The 13,647-nt window shown below is 43.0% G+C and overlaps 1 protein-coding gene across 1 annotated transcript in view; it reads right to left on the reverse strand.

The window, feature by feature from the left end:
* LOC147905068 (chaperone protein ClpB3, chloroplastic-like) overlaps positions 1–13,196 on the reverse strand; it is a 55,079-nt gene extending 41,883 nt beyond the window's left edge. The window contains exons 1-4 of the mRNA XM_087389962.1: positions 12,815–13,196; positions 12,439–12,657; positions 11,807–12,044; positions 11,085–11,280 (exon numbers count right to left, since the gene is read on the reverse strand). Of these exons, the coding sequence (XP_087246088.1) occupies positions 11,085–11,280; positions 11,807–12,044; positions 12,439–12,657; positions 12,815–13,093 (932 nt within the window). The 5' untranslated portion in view covers positions 13,094–13,196. The remainder of the gene's footprint in view (positions 1–11,084; positions 11,281–11,806; positions 12,045–12,438; positions 12,658–12,814) is intronic.
* Between the last annotated feature and the right edge of the window lie 451 nt (positions 13,197–13,647).

The raw sequence follows: 13,647 nt of genomic DNA on the forward strand, positions 1-13,647 counted from the left end.
TCGGATCAAGATGAAAGTTCGGGCTAAGTATGCGAACACGCTAGATGAAGCAATTGCCATAGACTTGAACTATGAGGATGCTAAAGGGAACAGACCAAGTGGGTTTGTGCAGGTTGGGACTCGGTATGAGTATCCGAAGAAAACTGGGTTTAAGAAGAAGTGGATTAGCAAAGGGAGTGCCTCACAGCCTAGTGGTCAAGCCAAGCAGGCGAAGCCAATTGAGACTCCTAAATCAAGTACCACCATTGGAATGAAAAGAAAAGTAATACCAATGGCAGCCCAGGCTTGGTCGAAGTCTTCCTTGAACCCAGAGCAAAGAGAAAAAGCAAGGAGAGAAGGCTTGTGTTTTGGATGCCTTCAGCCTCATCAGTGGAAAGATTGTCCACGAAACAAGGATCGTCGAATGGCTAAGATGGTGACCTCAGAATGCGACGTGGAAATGGAGGAAAGTCCTAGAGCAGGACAGATGCAGATTCAGCTAGCGGGATCTTCTTAAAGGTCAGTACCTGTGTTATTATGTGTGTCTGTGGCTAAGCTAGTAACTAGTACACCTGATACTGTCCTATCAAAGCCCGCAGCAACGGGATATACAGCCTTTAACGATACGGAGTTAATTAAGATGAAAGGGCAAGTAGCCAATCATGATGTCATTGTGTTGTTTGACTCAGCATCAACGCACAATATAATTAACTCCAAGCTTGTAAAGAGGCTGAAATTAAAGACTAGCCCATCTGACTATGCATATACAGTCAAAATGGCAGACGGAAGTTCAACTGAAGTATGGGACCGAAGGGTTACCCAGCTGGAGCTTCGAATTCACGACTATGCTGAGAAGCTTGATTTTGAAATGACAAAGCTTGCTCACGCTGACATAGCCCTGGGTAAGGCTTGGCATTCTAGGAAGAATCCAGCCATAGATTGGAAAAAGCACATTTATCAATTCAAGATGAATGATGTGATGTATGTCTTACGAGGTGAAAAAGATATACCTTAAGGACCGTTGGTTTTCGTAATGGAAGTTCGAAAAGCTCGAGAAGAGTTTTTGTTTCTTTGTACGGCATCGATAGAGCCGATTGATGGTTCTTCGGCTAGCACTGGTGTTACCCAAAATGGAGAGATGGCCAAGTTGGCTGATCAAATAGCAGAGGAGTTCTCTTATTGTTTCAGGAATGAGTTACCTTATGGGTTACCTCCAGAACGGAATGTTCAGCATAAGATTGAACTAATCCCAGGGCAGAACCTCTGAATAGGCCTCCCTATAGATTAAGTTTTACTGAAGAAGCAGAGATACGAAGACAATTGGAAGAATACCTTAAGTTGGGACAGATTCAACCCAGTTTCTCACCTTTTGCTTCGCCAATGATATTAAAAAAAAAGAAAGATGATACTTTTCGCCTCTATATAGATTACAGGGCATTGAATAATATCACTATTAAGCACAGGTATCCGATGGCTCGGATCGATGATTTGCTAGATGCGTTACATGGGGCCGTAATTTTCAATAAGATAGATCTTAAATGTCGCTACCATCAGATCCGTATTAGAGCCGAGAATGTGCATAAAATCGCTTTTAGAAGCAGGTTTGGACATTATGAGTTTTTGGTAATGCCATTTGATCTTACCAATGCTCCAACTACATTCATCATGCTTATGAACGATTTACTACGTCCGTATATCGGGAAGTTTATAATACATTTTATTGACGATATTCTGGTATTCTATAAAAGTATTACTGAGCATCACACACACTTAAGAATAGTGTTCAGTACTTTGAGGAAAGCCAATCTTTATGTAAATAAAAAGAAAACTGTACTGAGTATGATAAGACTTGAATATTTAGGATTCATAATTACTCCTGAGGGGGTAGAAATGGATCCAAAGAAAGTGGCCGCGATACTGACTTGGCCAATCCCTCAGAGTTTGACCGCTTTGCGAACATTCTTGGGATTCGTTTAATTTTATCGAAGGCATATCAAAGGATATTCCGAAATAGTATCGCCATCGACTGATCTGACCTCAGATAAAGTACCTTTTATATGGGGACAGAATCAACAGGAGAGTTTTAACACCATAAAACAAGCTGTGGTCTCAGGACCGGTGTTAAAAATAGTTGATCCTCGGAAACCATGTTTTCTTTGAAACCGATGCAAGTGGCATTGCCGTAGGAGCAGTTCTCCTCCAAGAGGGAAGGCCAATAGCCTTTGAAAGCAAGAAGCTTTCTTCCTCTTAACGATATTAGCCAACTCATGAATTAGAGTTGTATGCTGTTGTCCAAGCTCTGAAGCAATGGAGACATTATTTGTATGGGTTAGAGTTTTATGTTGATGTTGATCATGATACTCTGAAACATTTTTATAAACAACCTGACTTGAGAGGCTGCCAAGCTAGGTGGGCAGAACTCATGCAGGAGTTTAACTTGACGATTCGGTACCGAAGAGGGAAGGATAATAAAGTTGCTGATGCATTGTCATGCATTATGCATAATATGAGTTTCACAGTATTAGAGAGTACTCTAATGACCGAGATTAGAGAAACTCAAAAGATGGACGAGTTCGTCTAGAGCCCTTGGCCTAAGGCTCATGTATTTAAACCCGGGGAAAAGGATGACTTGCATCCAAAAAAGGCCAGACTTATGCAAGATATACCATAAGAGATGGTATGCTGAAAAGAAATGGCAAGGTAGTAGTACCTAATCAGAATGATCTCAGGCAGAGAGTCATTTAACAATGCCATGATAGCCCATGTGCGGGACATCCAAGAGTCGAGAAGACATATGATCTCGTGAAGCGAGATTTCTTTTGGCCAAAGATGAAAAAGCATATTCATGAATATGTGACACGCTGTTTTTCGTTTCAGGTAAGTAAGACAAAGCGGGTGAAGCCACCCGGACTTTTACAACCTTTGGAAATACCACTAGGTAGGTGGGAGAGCATTTCCATGGACTTTATTGTAAGTCTGCCTACGACGCAAGGTGGATATGATTCTATCCTTGTGCTAGTTGATCGTCTTACCAAGATGGCTTACTTCATTCCAACTAGAGAGTCTGTTAGTGCCCCGCAAGTGGCGGATTTGTTTATTAAGCATATATTTCGTTTGCATGGATTACCCAAATCCATAATGTCAGACAAAGATGTCAAATTTACCAATCATTTTTGGACTGCACTGTTTGAGACACTAAGGACTGAGTTGGAATGAGTAGTGGGAATCATCCAAAAACGGATGGTTAGACGGAAAGAATCAACCAAATTTTAGAGGATATACTTAGAGCATATGTGTCATTGAGGCAACATACATGGGACAAGTGGTTGCTACTATTAGAATTTACCTACAATGATAGAAAACATTCCTCTACAGGGTTCAGTCCGTTTGAGCTGAACTATGGTTATAGACCAGTGAATCCAACTACAGTTGGAGTACCTCAAGAGTCAAAGTGCCTAGTGCCGCGAAATTTGTAGTTCAGATGCGGGAGATGCTAGCACTTGTGACAGCTAACATCCGCCAAGCTATGGATAGAACTAAGGCGTATGCACATGAAAACAGATCCGTTAGAGAATTTAAGGAAGGAGAAAAAGTTTTTCTCAGCGTTCCTTCGCACTCTAAGTCTTTGATTGCCGGAGAGTGTGCTAAGTTATCACCTCGATATTGTGGGCCGTGGTTAATTCTAAAAAGAATAGGCAAGGTAGCCTATAAATTAGAATTACCACAGGGTTGTAAGGTGCACCCAGTGTTTCACGTTTCTCGTTTAAAGAAATTTTTGCATACATGTGACTCACTAATTGAGGGTGTTGTTTTGTTTCAGGAGATAGAGGATAATGCGGGACGCAAACCAACAAGAATCCTAGACCGAGGAACAATGCAAGTACACAGTCAGAAGATACCCACGATGTTGGTTGCATGGCATGGTTTACCTCTATCAAAAGCTACCTGGGAATCCGTATACCAGTTACAGAGAGTGTTCCCAGACTTTATCATTGAGGACGTTGATGCCTGAAGAGGGTTGAATGTTACGCTCAAGTTGAGGCAACATGACCTCGGAAGGGTCGGTCGACATTTTCCTTTAAAGGATTAATGTTTGTATTATATTTGTTTGGGCTTTACGTAAATGATCAGAAAGGAATCAAAGTCAAGGTCCTTGGTGAGGCTGATATGGCACTAGACTAGGTGGATCTAAGGCTAAGGGGTCTAAATGCATTAAATGTGCCAAGGGGCAAGTGATTTCAATGATATCCCAAGAGAGGGGTAAATGATGCATTTAGGAGGTACCCTAAAATGGAGACATGTGGCATACTAGATCTATCTAGGAAATTGGGGCTCATTGGAATTTGACAAGCAGGAACTTTCACATAAGATGAGATGGTGTGAGCTTGCTACCATCGAGGTTGGCTGGGAAGAAAAATATGTGCCTATGCCCGTGATTGTGAAGAAAATTAGGCCTTTGAATGTTTATACGTGATAATGACTGACGCTTCCGACATAGCTACAAGAGCAGTCTTGATGCAAGAAGACAGAGATATTACTTTGACATCCATAAGCATTCCGATATCCAAAGAAGATACCCGGTTTATGGTAAGGAGTTTCTTGCTATTGTTCATGCCTATCACTCGTGGAAACATTATCTCATAGGAGCGAATTCCGTTGTAAAGACAGCTCATCACTCTCTGAAGTATATATTCACTCAGCTAGTAATGAATCTCATCAAGCACACTGGGTTGAGTTTCTGGCCAAGTTCTATATGATCATTGAGTACATTCCAAGACTATGCAATGTAGTTGCAGATGCTCTTAGCAAGTTACCTTTAGCTTCTGCTATGGTGATCTCTACTCTCTCTGTGGATAGTCCAAATTCTTTCAAATGGAAGTATCTCCAACATAAAGACTTCGGCACAGTAGTACAAGTTTTTTCCAAAGATCAACCTTCTACTTCAGAACACAAGATTTTCTCATCGTGTTCTTATGATGACGACCTTTTGTATTATCAAGATCGCATATGTGTACCACACGACAAGGGTGTTCGACGTCTTTTGTTAAAAGAGCATCATGTAGTTTCTTATGCTGCACATCCCGACATCAACAAGACTTACAAGTTACTCAGCGCAACATACTATTTGCCTCACATAAAACAACGTCATCAAGATGGTTACTTCTTGCTTATCTTGTCAACCAATGAAAGCAAGCATACCTCATCATTACATGGTATCATATGAAGAAGATTGCTCAGGTCAAGCGACTTCTCATGAAGGAGTTCGAGATGACTGACTTGAGCATATTTCACGACTTTCTTGGGACTGAGGTGAAGCAGGGAAAGAGTTGTGTCTTTATTTCACAGGAGAAATATTGCAGATAGCTGCTCAAACACTTTCACATGGAAAATTGCAAAGCAGCACTGACTCCCATGGAAACTGGTCTGAAGCTGAGTGTGCGTGATCCATCTCAGCCGGTTGATTCATCAATGGATCGACGCATGGTGGGGAGTTTGCTTTACCTCACCAATACCCGACCAGATATTTCCTACGAAGTTAGATTGCTCTATCAGTTCTCCCCCACACCCAAGAAGGCCCATTGGGACACAGGTATGAGGGTGCTAAGATACTCAAAAGGTACCTGCACCTACGGCATCACTTACACGAGGGGCATTCAGTTGGGAGGGTTTCTGCAATAGTGATTGGGCAGGTAATATTGATACCCTGGATATTGTTTCTTACTCTCATCAAGAGTTGTGTCATGGCTGAGTACTATCGCCCTTTCATCTATAGATACAGAGTACAAGGCTGCTTGTACAGTGGCATTCGAAGCATTGTGGCTCAGGTGGATCTTGGAGGACATGAATGTGGCCCAAGAAAATGCGACGGTGGTTATGTGCGACAACCAGAGTTGCATAGCGATCGCCAGCAACCCCGTGTTTCGCGCACGGATGAAGCACATCGAGGTCCATTACCACTTTGTTCGTGAACTCATCGACGAAGAAGTCATAGAGTTGATGTACTGCCCGACCGACGACGACATCTCGCATGTCTTTACGAAGGCACTTCCCAGAGAGCAGATGGAATACCTCATTCGACGCATGGGGATCGGCCCACAGTTGTGTCATTGAGAAGGGGTGTTAGAAATGTCACTGCCCCACTTGTGAGCCCCTGATTTGAGGGGACAAGGGGGCAGGAGGCTATAGGGGGATGGCAGGGCTAAGAGTACCTTGCTGTAAGAGGGCAGCACCCTGCGTGGAACAATGCCCCAACATCACGGGCCCATGCGGGGGCATCTACAGCACATAAGCATCAACCAGCAGCAGCAATCCAAAAGGCCTTGCATATGGGGCCTTATATAGGCCAAAGGGTTGGCCCAGAAACTAACCATAATGCAGCCATCTTGGCCCTTATGGGGGTCGGTTCTTACAGGCTGGAACCGACTGAAAAGTCGGCCAGTTCTAGGGATTGGCTGCCCACCTATATAAACCCCCTCCCCCTGAAACCTTCTACTTGTATCTCGTAAGCAAAATTTCTGCAAACACTATTTCTCTCCCTCTCTCTCTCTCCCTTTCTCTCTCTCTCTCTCTCCCTCTCTCTACAAATACACTAGGGCCCAGGACAACAGTCAGGCTGGACCCCCCCCTAAGGATTTTATTACTTGAGAGAAGAAGGAATACATAGTTCAGCGTGGAAGCTGGTCATACATATCCAAAAACGTGAATGAAAATCATTACATGAGCTCTAGGCTCTCTTTCTTGGCAACAAGCCACTTGTCAATTTCTACTTTACTTTCCTAATTACATGCCACTAAGGGCAACTCTGGAGTCTTCGAAGAACTTGGTCACACGAACCGCCTCCTAGACTCTTGTTAGGCTCCCGTAGTGCTTAGGAAAATAACTCTTCCTAGTACCTGCAACAATTAATTAAAGCGTACCACCATGGCACCCATTAATTGTTAGCGCTTTGCATGCAAATAACACACTGTGGACTAATTCTAGTCACGGTGGCCCGTGGGCGTCCCCACTGAACACATGTGCACACATAACAAATATAATAAATATATTTATTATCTGGTTGACCGGAGTCAACACTCTTGATTATAATTAAGAGGCTTTGACCAAGGGTCGAGGCGCCTTAATTATAGTCAAGTCTCTCCAACCGAAGTTGGCACATCTTGGTTAACCGTAGTTAACCCTCTTGGCGCATGCCAAGTCTCGTCGACCGAAGTCAACACTCTCTGACCGTAGTCAGCTCTGTGGTTCTCTGGTTAACCGTAGTTAACCCTCTTGGTAATATACCAAGTCTCCCTGACCGAAGTCAGGCTTACTTGACCAGAGTCAAGTATCTTTGACCGTAGTCAATTCTTTGACCATTAAAAGAACTCTTTGACCATAATTAACCCAGATGGAAAACTCTTTAATTATGATCAAATAAATGGTCAACTGTACTTTGACTTAGGATATTTACATTGTGGTGACACCCCCCCACACTTCTCCTCATCACTTGCACAGACTAGCTTTGCACAGGCAAGCGCGCACGAAGAGGAGTAGACTCAGGATTTGGCTGAGCATCTCTTGGCTGGTTATATGCTCACCTTTGAGCTTTTGTCTGCCCACATCTGTGGATGAATATATATCTGAGTTTTGCTATCTTTCTCTCCCCTTCTCTTTGAGTGTTGTTTGAGCTGACATCGGGAGTGTGAGAAGTGAGTGATTCTATCCTCTACTTTACAACAACACGTGGCACTTAGGAGGTAGCCATTTGGCAGGTGTTGGGCTTGGGGGAGACTTCTAGAGAGAGGCTCCACAAAGGAAAGAGAGGGAACTCAAGGGGAGTTCCGACGAAGACACAGAGGAGCACTCTAGGAAGTCATGGCTGGGTGGCAATGGAAGAAGAGCCCTCTTGAGTAGTTTTCACATTTGGTATCAGAGCCGAGTCGACCTGCAGTTGCGTGAAGAATTACAAGCTGAGTTTGCATAGCATTTGATGAAGGCCATGACACGAATAGAGTGATCGATGCGTTTCTACTAGTTTCCCAAACATTTGTAGACTTTTCAAGGATTTAGAGACATATGACGAGCCGCTTATCACAAAGCCATGACTTGAGGATATTCCTAAGTTCTATAGCGAGGTTTTAAGGGAGGCAAAGACAGCAAGAGCTAAGGGACGGAAATTTGAGCATCTGCTGTGAGACAGCATGATTACCCATGGAAAGCTTGTGACTTGACGTGAGGCAGCCTGAAGGCAACGTGGGTAGGGTCGTTTGTCGACGCCTATCAACCTGTGCAGCATGATCTAAATTTAGAGCGGACCAGCAACGCAGCCAAAGCGTGGATGGATAGAGCCAAATCCCGTTCTTTGCAGCCGGGAAGAAAAGTTCGATGCTCAGCTCACGGAGAGAGCTTGAGGGCTAGTGACTTGCCTTTGGCAACAAGGGAACACAAGAATAGTCATTTTGTTGTAAGCTGCAACAGCCATCTTTGCTGTGTGGGAGCAAAAGCGCATGACAATCGATTGAAGGAGAGCATGCAACGCTAATTTTCCAGTCACCATTTCACCTTGTCTCCAAAGCTTTCAAAACCTTTATTTTTAAAAAAAGCCACTTCATTTTTCTTAAGGCCCCCCTTTTTCCAAGGTCCTAAGATCCTTTTTCACCCCCTCTAAGAATCTATATCTCCAAAATCCCAAGGCCCCTCTAAAGCTTTTGCTTCTTTCTAAAAGTCCTAAAGCATATCATCCTCTTTTTCTTTGAACCTCGCCAAAATCAAAGAAGAAGATCGAAGCGAGGAGTTTGAGATTTCGAAGCGAGGAGATCAAGCTGGAAGAAAGCAAAAAGAGCGGGGTCGAAAGTGAACATCGGGAATCAAAGAAAGCAAAAAAACGAATCCAACGCCTCGAACAAGTACCAAGGACATGGGCATTGCATGTTTCTCTCTGTTATAAAGCTTTTTGCTTTATATCTTCAGGGAAAAAATTTGCATTCGAAATGGCAACTCTAGAAAGAGACAAAATGATTAGGGAGAGTAAAGAAAGGGCTAGAAAAGAAAAAGCAATAGTTGAGAGGAAATACATGAGGAATACAGTTATATGGTTCACGCTTCAACTTCAACCGGTACGGTCTTGGATCCTAAAAAGGTAAGGGCCATATTGGAATAGTCACATCCTACAAATCTAGAAGAATTATAGATATTCTTGGGTTTGTCTGCATTCTATAGGAGATTCATCCAAGATTATGCTAAGATTAATGTTCCGATGATGGACCAGCTAAAGGGGAAGGGATGCACCTTCATTTGGGATGAACCTCAAAAAAGGAATTTCAAAAAATGAAAAGTAGCTATAGCAACAGCTCCTGTCTTAAAGGTAGTGGATCCCAATGAACCATTCGTAGTTGAGACAGATGCCAATGATTTTGTTGTTGGCGCGGTACTTTTACAGAAGGGTCGACCAACGGCTTTTAAAAGCAAAATATTAGATCATGCCCAACGAAATTACTCGGCATATGAGAAGGAACTGTGTGCTAAGAAAGCATTAAGTGGATTTATAATCAACCAGAGCTTAAAGCTAGAAAAGCTAGATGGGCTGAATACAATTGACATATCGGAAGAGGAAGTTCAATGTGGTAGCAGACTCCCTTAGCCGAATGCCAATTGTTTATGAATTGAGTTTTACTCAATTTCAGAATGATAGAGTCCTTAAAAGGGAAATGTGTGTTTGATCCTCACTTCTCAGAAATATTGAAAGCAATTAGAAATAGGGATCCAACTAATCGAGAGGCTTTCACTCATCACAAGTTGTTGATAAAGGACTCGACTGGAAAAAATATACTATTGAGGATGGCTACCTGCTCTACAAGGGTAAAGTATGTGTCCCAGATAATAATGACATTAGGCACCAAATCCTTTTTAAGAGTCATGATAGTTCAAGTACTGGACACCCGGGAATTCAGAAGACATGCGCTTCTAAAAAGGCAATTCTTTGGCATGGAATAGGTAAGGACGTCCAAGACTATGTATTGAAGTGCCAAAAATGCCAGTTCAATAAGGCTGAACGCCTTAAGGTAGGAGGTCTTCTACACCCATTGGAGATTCCATCTGGCAAATGGGAAAGCATCTCCATGGATTTTATTATGGGATTACCTAGGACACAAAAGGGGCAAAACTCTGTGTGGGTAATTATTGATCGCTTGACCAAGATGGCTCATTTTATTCCTGTCAGTGAAGACGTTAAAACTCCAAAATTAGCTAAGCTATTTTGTGGAGCATATTATAAATTGTATGGGCTACCAGCCGGTATCATTAGTGATCGGGATAGCAAATTTAACAACCATTTTTACCATTTTTAGAGGGCTGTGTTTCTGAAGAGAGTTCAACATGGGAAAGGGTAAGCAATCTCCAGATGAGGTTTCCCAATTTTGTTTTCGAGGACGTAAACCATTCTTAAGGGGAAGGGAATCTTACATCAGCCATAATCACAGAAGCATAAGGCTGGTTTATGGTGAGGCGGGAGACCAAGAGGGCTTGACAGCACTTGCACTTAATGGGACTTCGAGGGTTTGGGTCTAGGTTTATGCCTAGGCCTAGGCAGTAATCAAAAGAAGTAAAAGGGAGCCCATGAGAGGTAAGGTCACTTGTGGAACACGTGGCACTTAGGAGATAGCCATTTGGCAAGTGTTGGGCTTTGGGGGAGACTTCTAGAGAGAGGCTCCACAAAGGAAAGAGAGGGAACTCAAGGTGAGTTCAGACGAGGACAGAGAGGAGCACTCCAGGAAGTCGTGGCTGGGTGGAAATAGAAGAAGAGCCCTCTTGAGTAGTTTTCACAATAAGCATACATTTAGACCATACAGAGATCCTATCAGAGCTCTAAGTGTGGAGCTCTAGGTGTGATAACTCAATTATTCATAATAAAGCTAGCTCTTAGGAAATGAATTGCCACATCATCCAAGCTAAATTGCTTGTCAAGGCAAGGTTATTTCCATTGGTAGAGTACCTGAATTGTAAAATTTGGGTGGTGAACTACAATTGTTATGTATTTTACGATTAAAGATTAGCTAAAAGCCAATAAGATCAAGATTTATCTGATGGTCCTCTTCAAAATATAGATAATCTCAGACAATGATGCATACCCTTCAGAAATGGCAGTTTTGCCCACTCCAGGCTCCCCTATCAATACTGGATTGTTCTTGGTCCTTCTGGAAAGGATCTGAATGCAACGTCTAATCTCATCGTCTCTGCCAATCACTGGATCCAACTTGCCTTGCCTAGCCATCTCTGTCAAATCTTTCCCATATTTGGCCAAAGCTTCATATTTGCCTTCAGGATCTGCAGCAGAGTGAAATAGTTAAATAAAGGCTGCTTCTGAAATATAAGGAAATCTCGTAATATGTACACCATGTCTCTCAATTTCCTTAACAAAGTGATCAATACCTGTCAAAGGATCTTGATAAAATTAAGGCCCAGGTACAGATATGCAAGTATAAGTACAATAAATACGGCTCTTTCTGAATCTAAAACCTCCTCTTAACATATACAGCCAAAACACGACTAGCGCGTCATTTATGAATACAAATGACTTTGAAAGGCTGGGAAAGCATCTTCAATGCAAATAAATGCAGTTGCAGCATAGCTTTGCTATGGGATGATTCCACGTACCAGTAGTATTGTCATGTGTTAAATCTGTACACAAATTGGATTGAATTCCGAACTTACAGCTTTTTGCCAAGAACTCCTTACCAAGGAAAAGCTAATCCGCTCTAAATTCCATGTGCATACATTTTGTATCTCAATTTGAGTACATTCTTCACTCAGATGAGAATTCTTCACAATTGGTAAATGGATTCTAACCCACCCTGGTCTATGACCTTTTGTGTTCCACGAACCGCCTGTACAGCTGCAGCAAGGACCTTCTGGCTGAGTTGGAAATCCTTGAATAATTGCTGACCAAAACGCTTGTCTTGAGGAAAGGCAAGCACTAAATGCTCTACTGATATAAAGGTATCTCCATACTCTTTCTTAAACCCTCTTGCTCGATCTATTAATGACTCCAGATCTCGGCCCAGCATGGATCCACTGGAATCACCCAAGACCTGCCACGCAAAGGCAGCATTCCTTGTTCTGACATGGTTTTGGGACATTTTTGAAATTAGGGGACCCTTAAGCTAAAAGCATTTGTTTCGCACGGATAATAAAGAATAAAAACCAATTGGACGTCATGGAAACACATGGCACAGACACATATTCTACATAAAGAGAATTGAGAGATGATGCGGAATGAAGAATAGAGGAATGAGGAATCGAGGAAGAGAAAGAACGGAAACGCACTAGCTTTGTGAAAGAGGGAATAAAAGGAACCAGTGGAGAAGAAATTCTGCAGTTAATTCATATAGCACTCAAGGCCATTGTGTCGTCTTGAATTACTCAAAATACGAATCCTCGAGTGGCGAATGTAGATTTCTGACACGAGCAAAGGCAATTGCTGACCTTTGGCTGGCGCTGTATAAACCTCTCAGTAGATTGGAGGAGTGATGTGTTATCAACGCCGGCCTTAGCAAAAATGCGTCGAGCTAACCCATTTCTTTGTTCAAGTAACGCTTTCATCAAGTGTTCCGTCTCCACAATTTGCTGCTTGCTTTCTTTTGCAACGTCAGGTGACGCGACAATTGCTTGCCAAGCCATTTCCGTGAATTCTGTTTGAGTAATCTGCAGGCACCATATGAGCGCTTGAGAATTGGAATGAATTTGCTCGGACATATCCAACCGCGATAATCATGACGACTGGAATGAGTTCGAATGTTTAGTTTGCATCGACGAAATATCCTTCGATAAATATAATTACCTTCCCCATAAAGTTACTTACCTTCCCCGCCTCGCACCGAATCAATCCTCGCAAACTCTTTTTATCTCGTCGGATAGACCTCAAATTCCTGCCTCCCCCAAGATTCCCGTGCCTGAGGCCGACGAAAGCCTGGAAAAAAGCGGCCTTCTGTTGGAGAGGCAGGGCTCTGCCGCGCGGGAATCGGGTGGGGGCAACGGAGGAGACGCGGGGAGGGAAAGCTGAGGTACGAGAGGGGAAGGAAATGGAGGGGGATTGGAAATCGGAAGACATGTGAGGAGAGAGGGAAATGGGAGAGGCCATGGCAGGGAAGGAGGAGAGAAGGTTGGATGGCGGAAGAAGTAGAGTAGTAGTACAAGGGACTTTGTTATTGCCACGTTGTGTGATTCGTATTTGCCCTGGAACGCTTGAATCATCCGGAACCTTCAACGAGTTTTCCACACACTTCCACTACTACTCTTTGCTCAACGTAAAGGGCTGCGTTGGGTCGGCACATCAAGCCACATTCAGAAAGGGAATGTGACCGCCCCATTTGCTCCTTCCCCGGGGCACTTTTCTTTTATGAAAGGCCTCCCTCGGTCCATTGCTTTGCCTCTTCTCGCTTAGTCCCATCACGAACATCTACTCTAGCTGCCATAAATTTGTTAGCACTGGCTCTCCTAAAGACAGTGCTTAAGGATCTAGTTGGGGAGAAGTTTTGTGATTATTGGTAGCTACTTTGGAATTTTTGAAATTCAAAAGCTCTATTTTTGGGTAAGTGAACTCCCCTTTTAGTTGGGAGGGGTATTATTGAATTCTCATGCACATACGACATAGTCTTCACATTGGCTCCACGCACAGATTACATAGTGAATTGG

Source organism: Dipteris shenzhenensis, chromosome 2 (genome assembly GCF_047967505.1).
Source record: "Dipteris shenzhenensis isolate YYH24624 ecotype China chromosome 2, Dip_SZ_1.0, whole genome shotgun sequence".
Lineage (NCBI taxonomy): Eukaryota > Viridiplantae > Streptophyta > Polypodiopsida > Gleicheniales > Dipteridaceae > Dipteris > Dipteris shenzhenensis.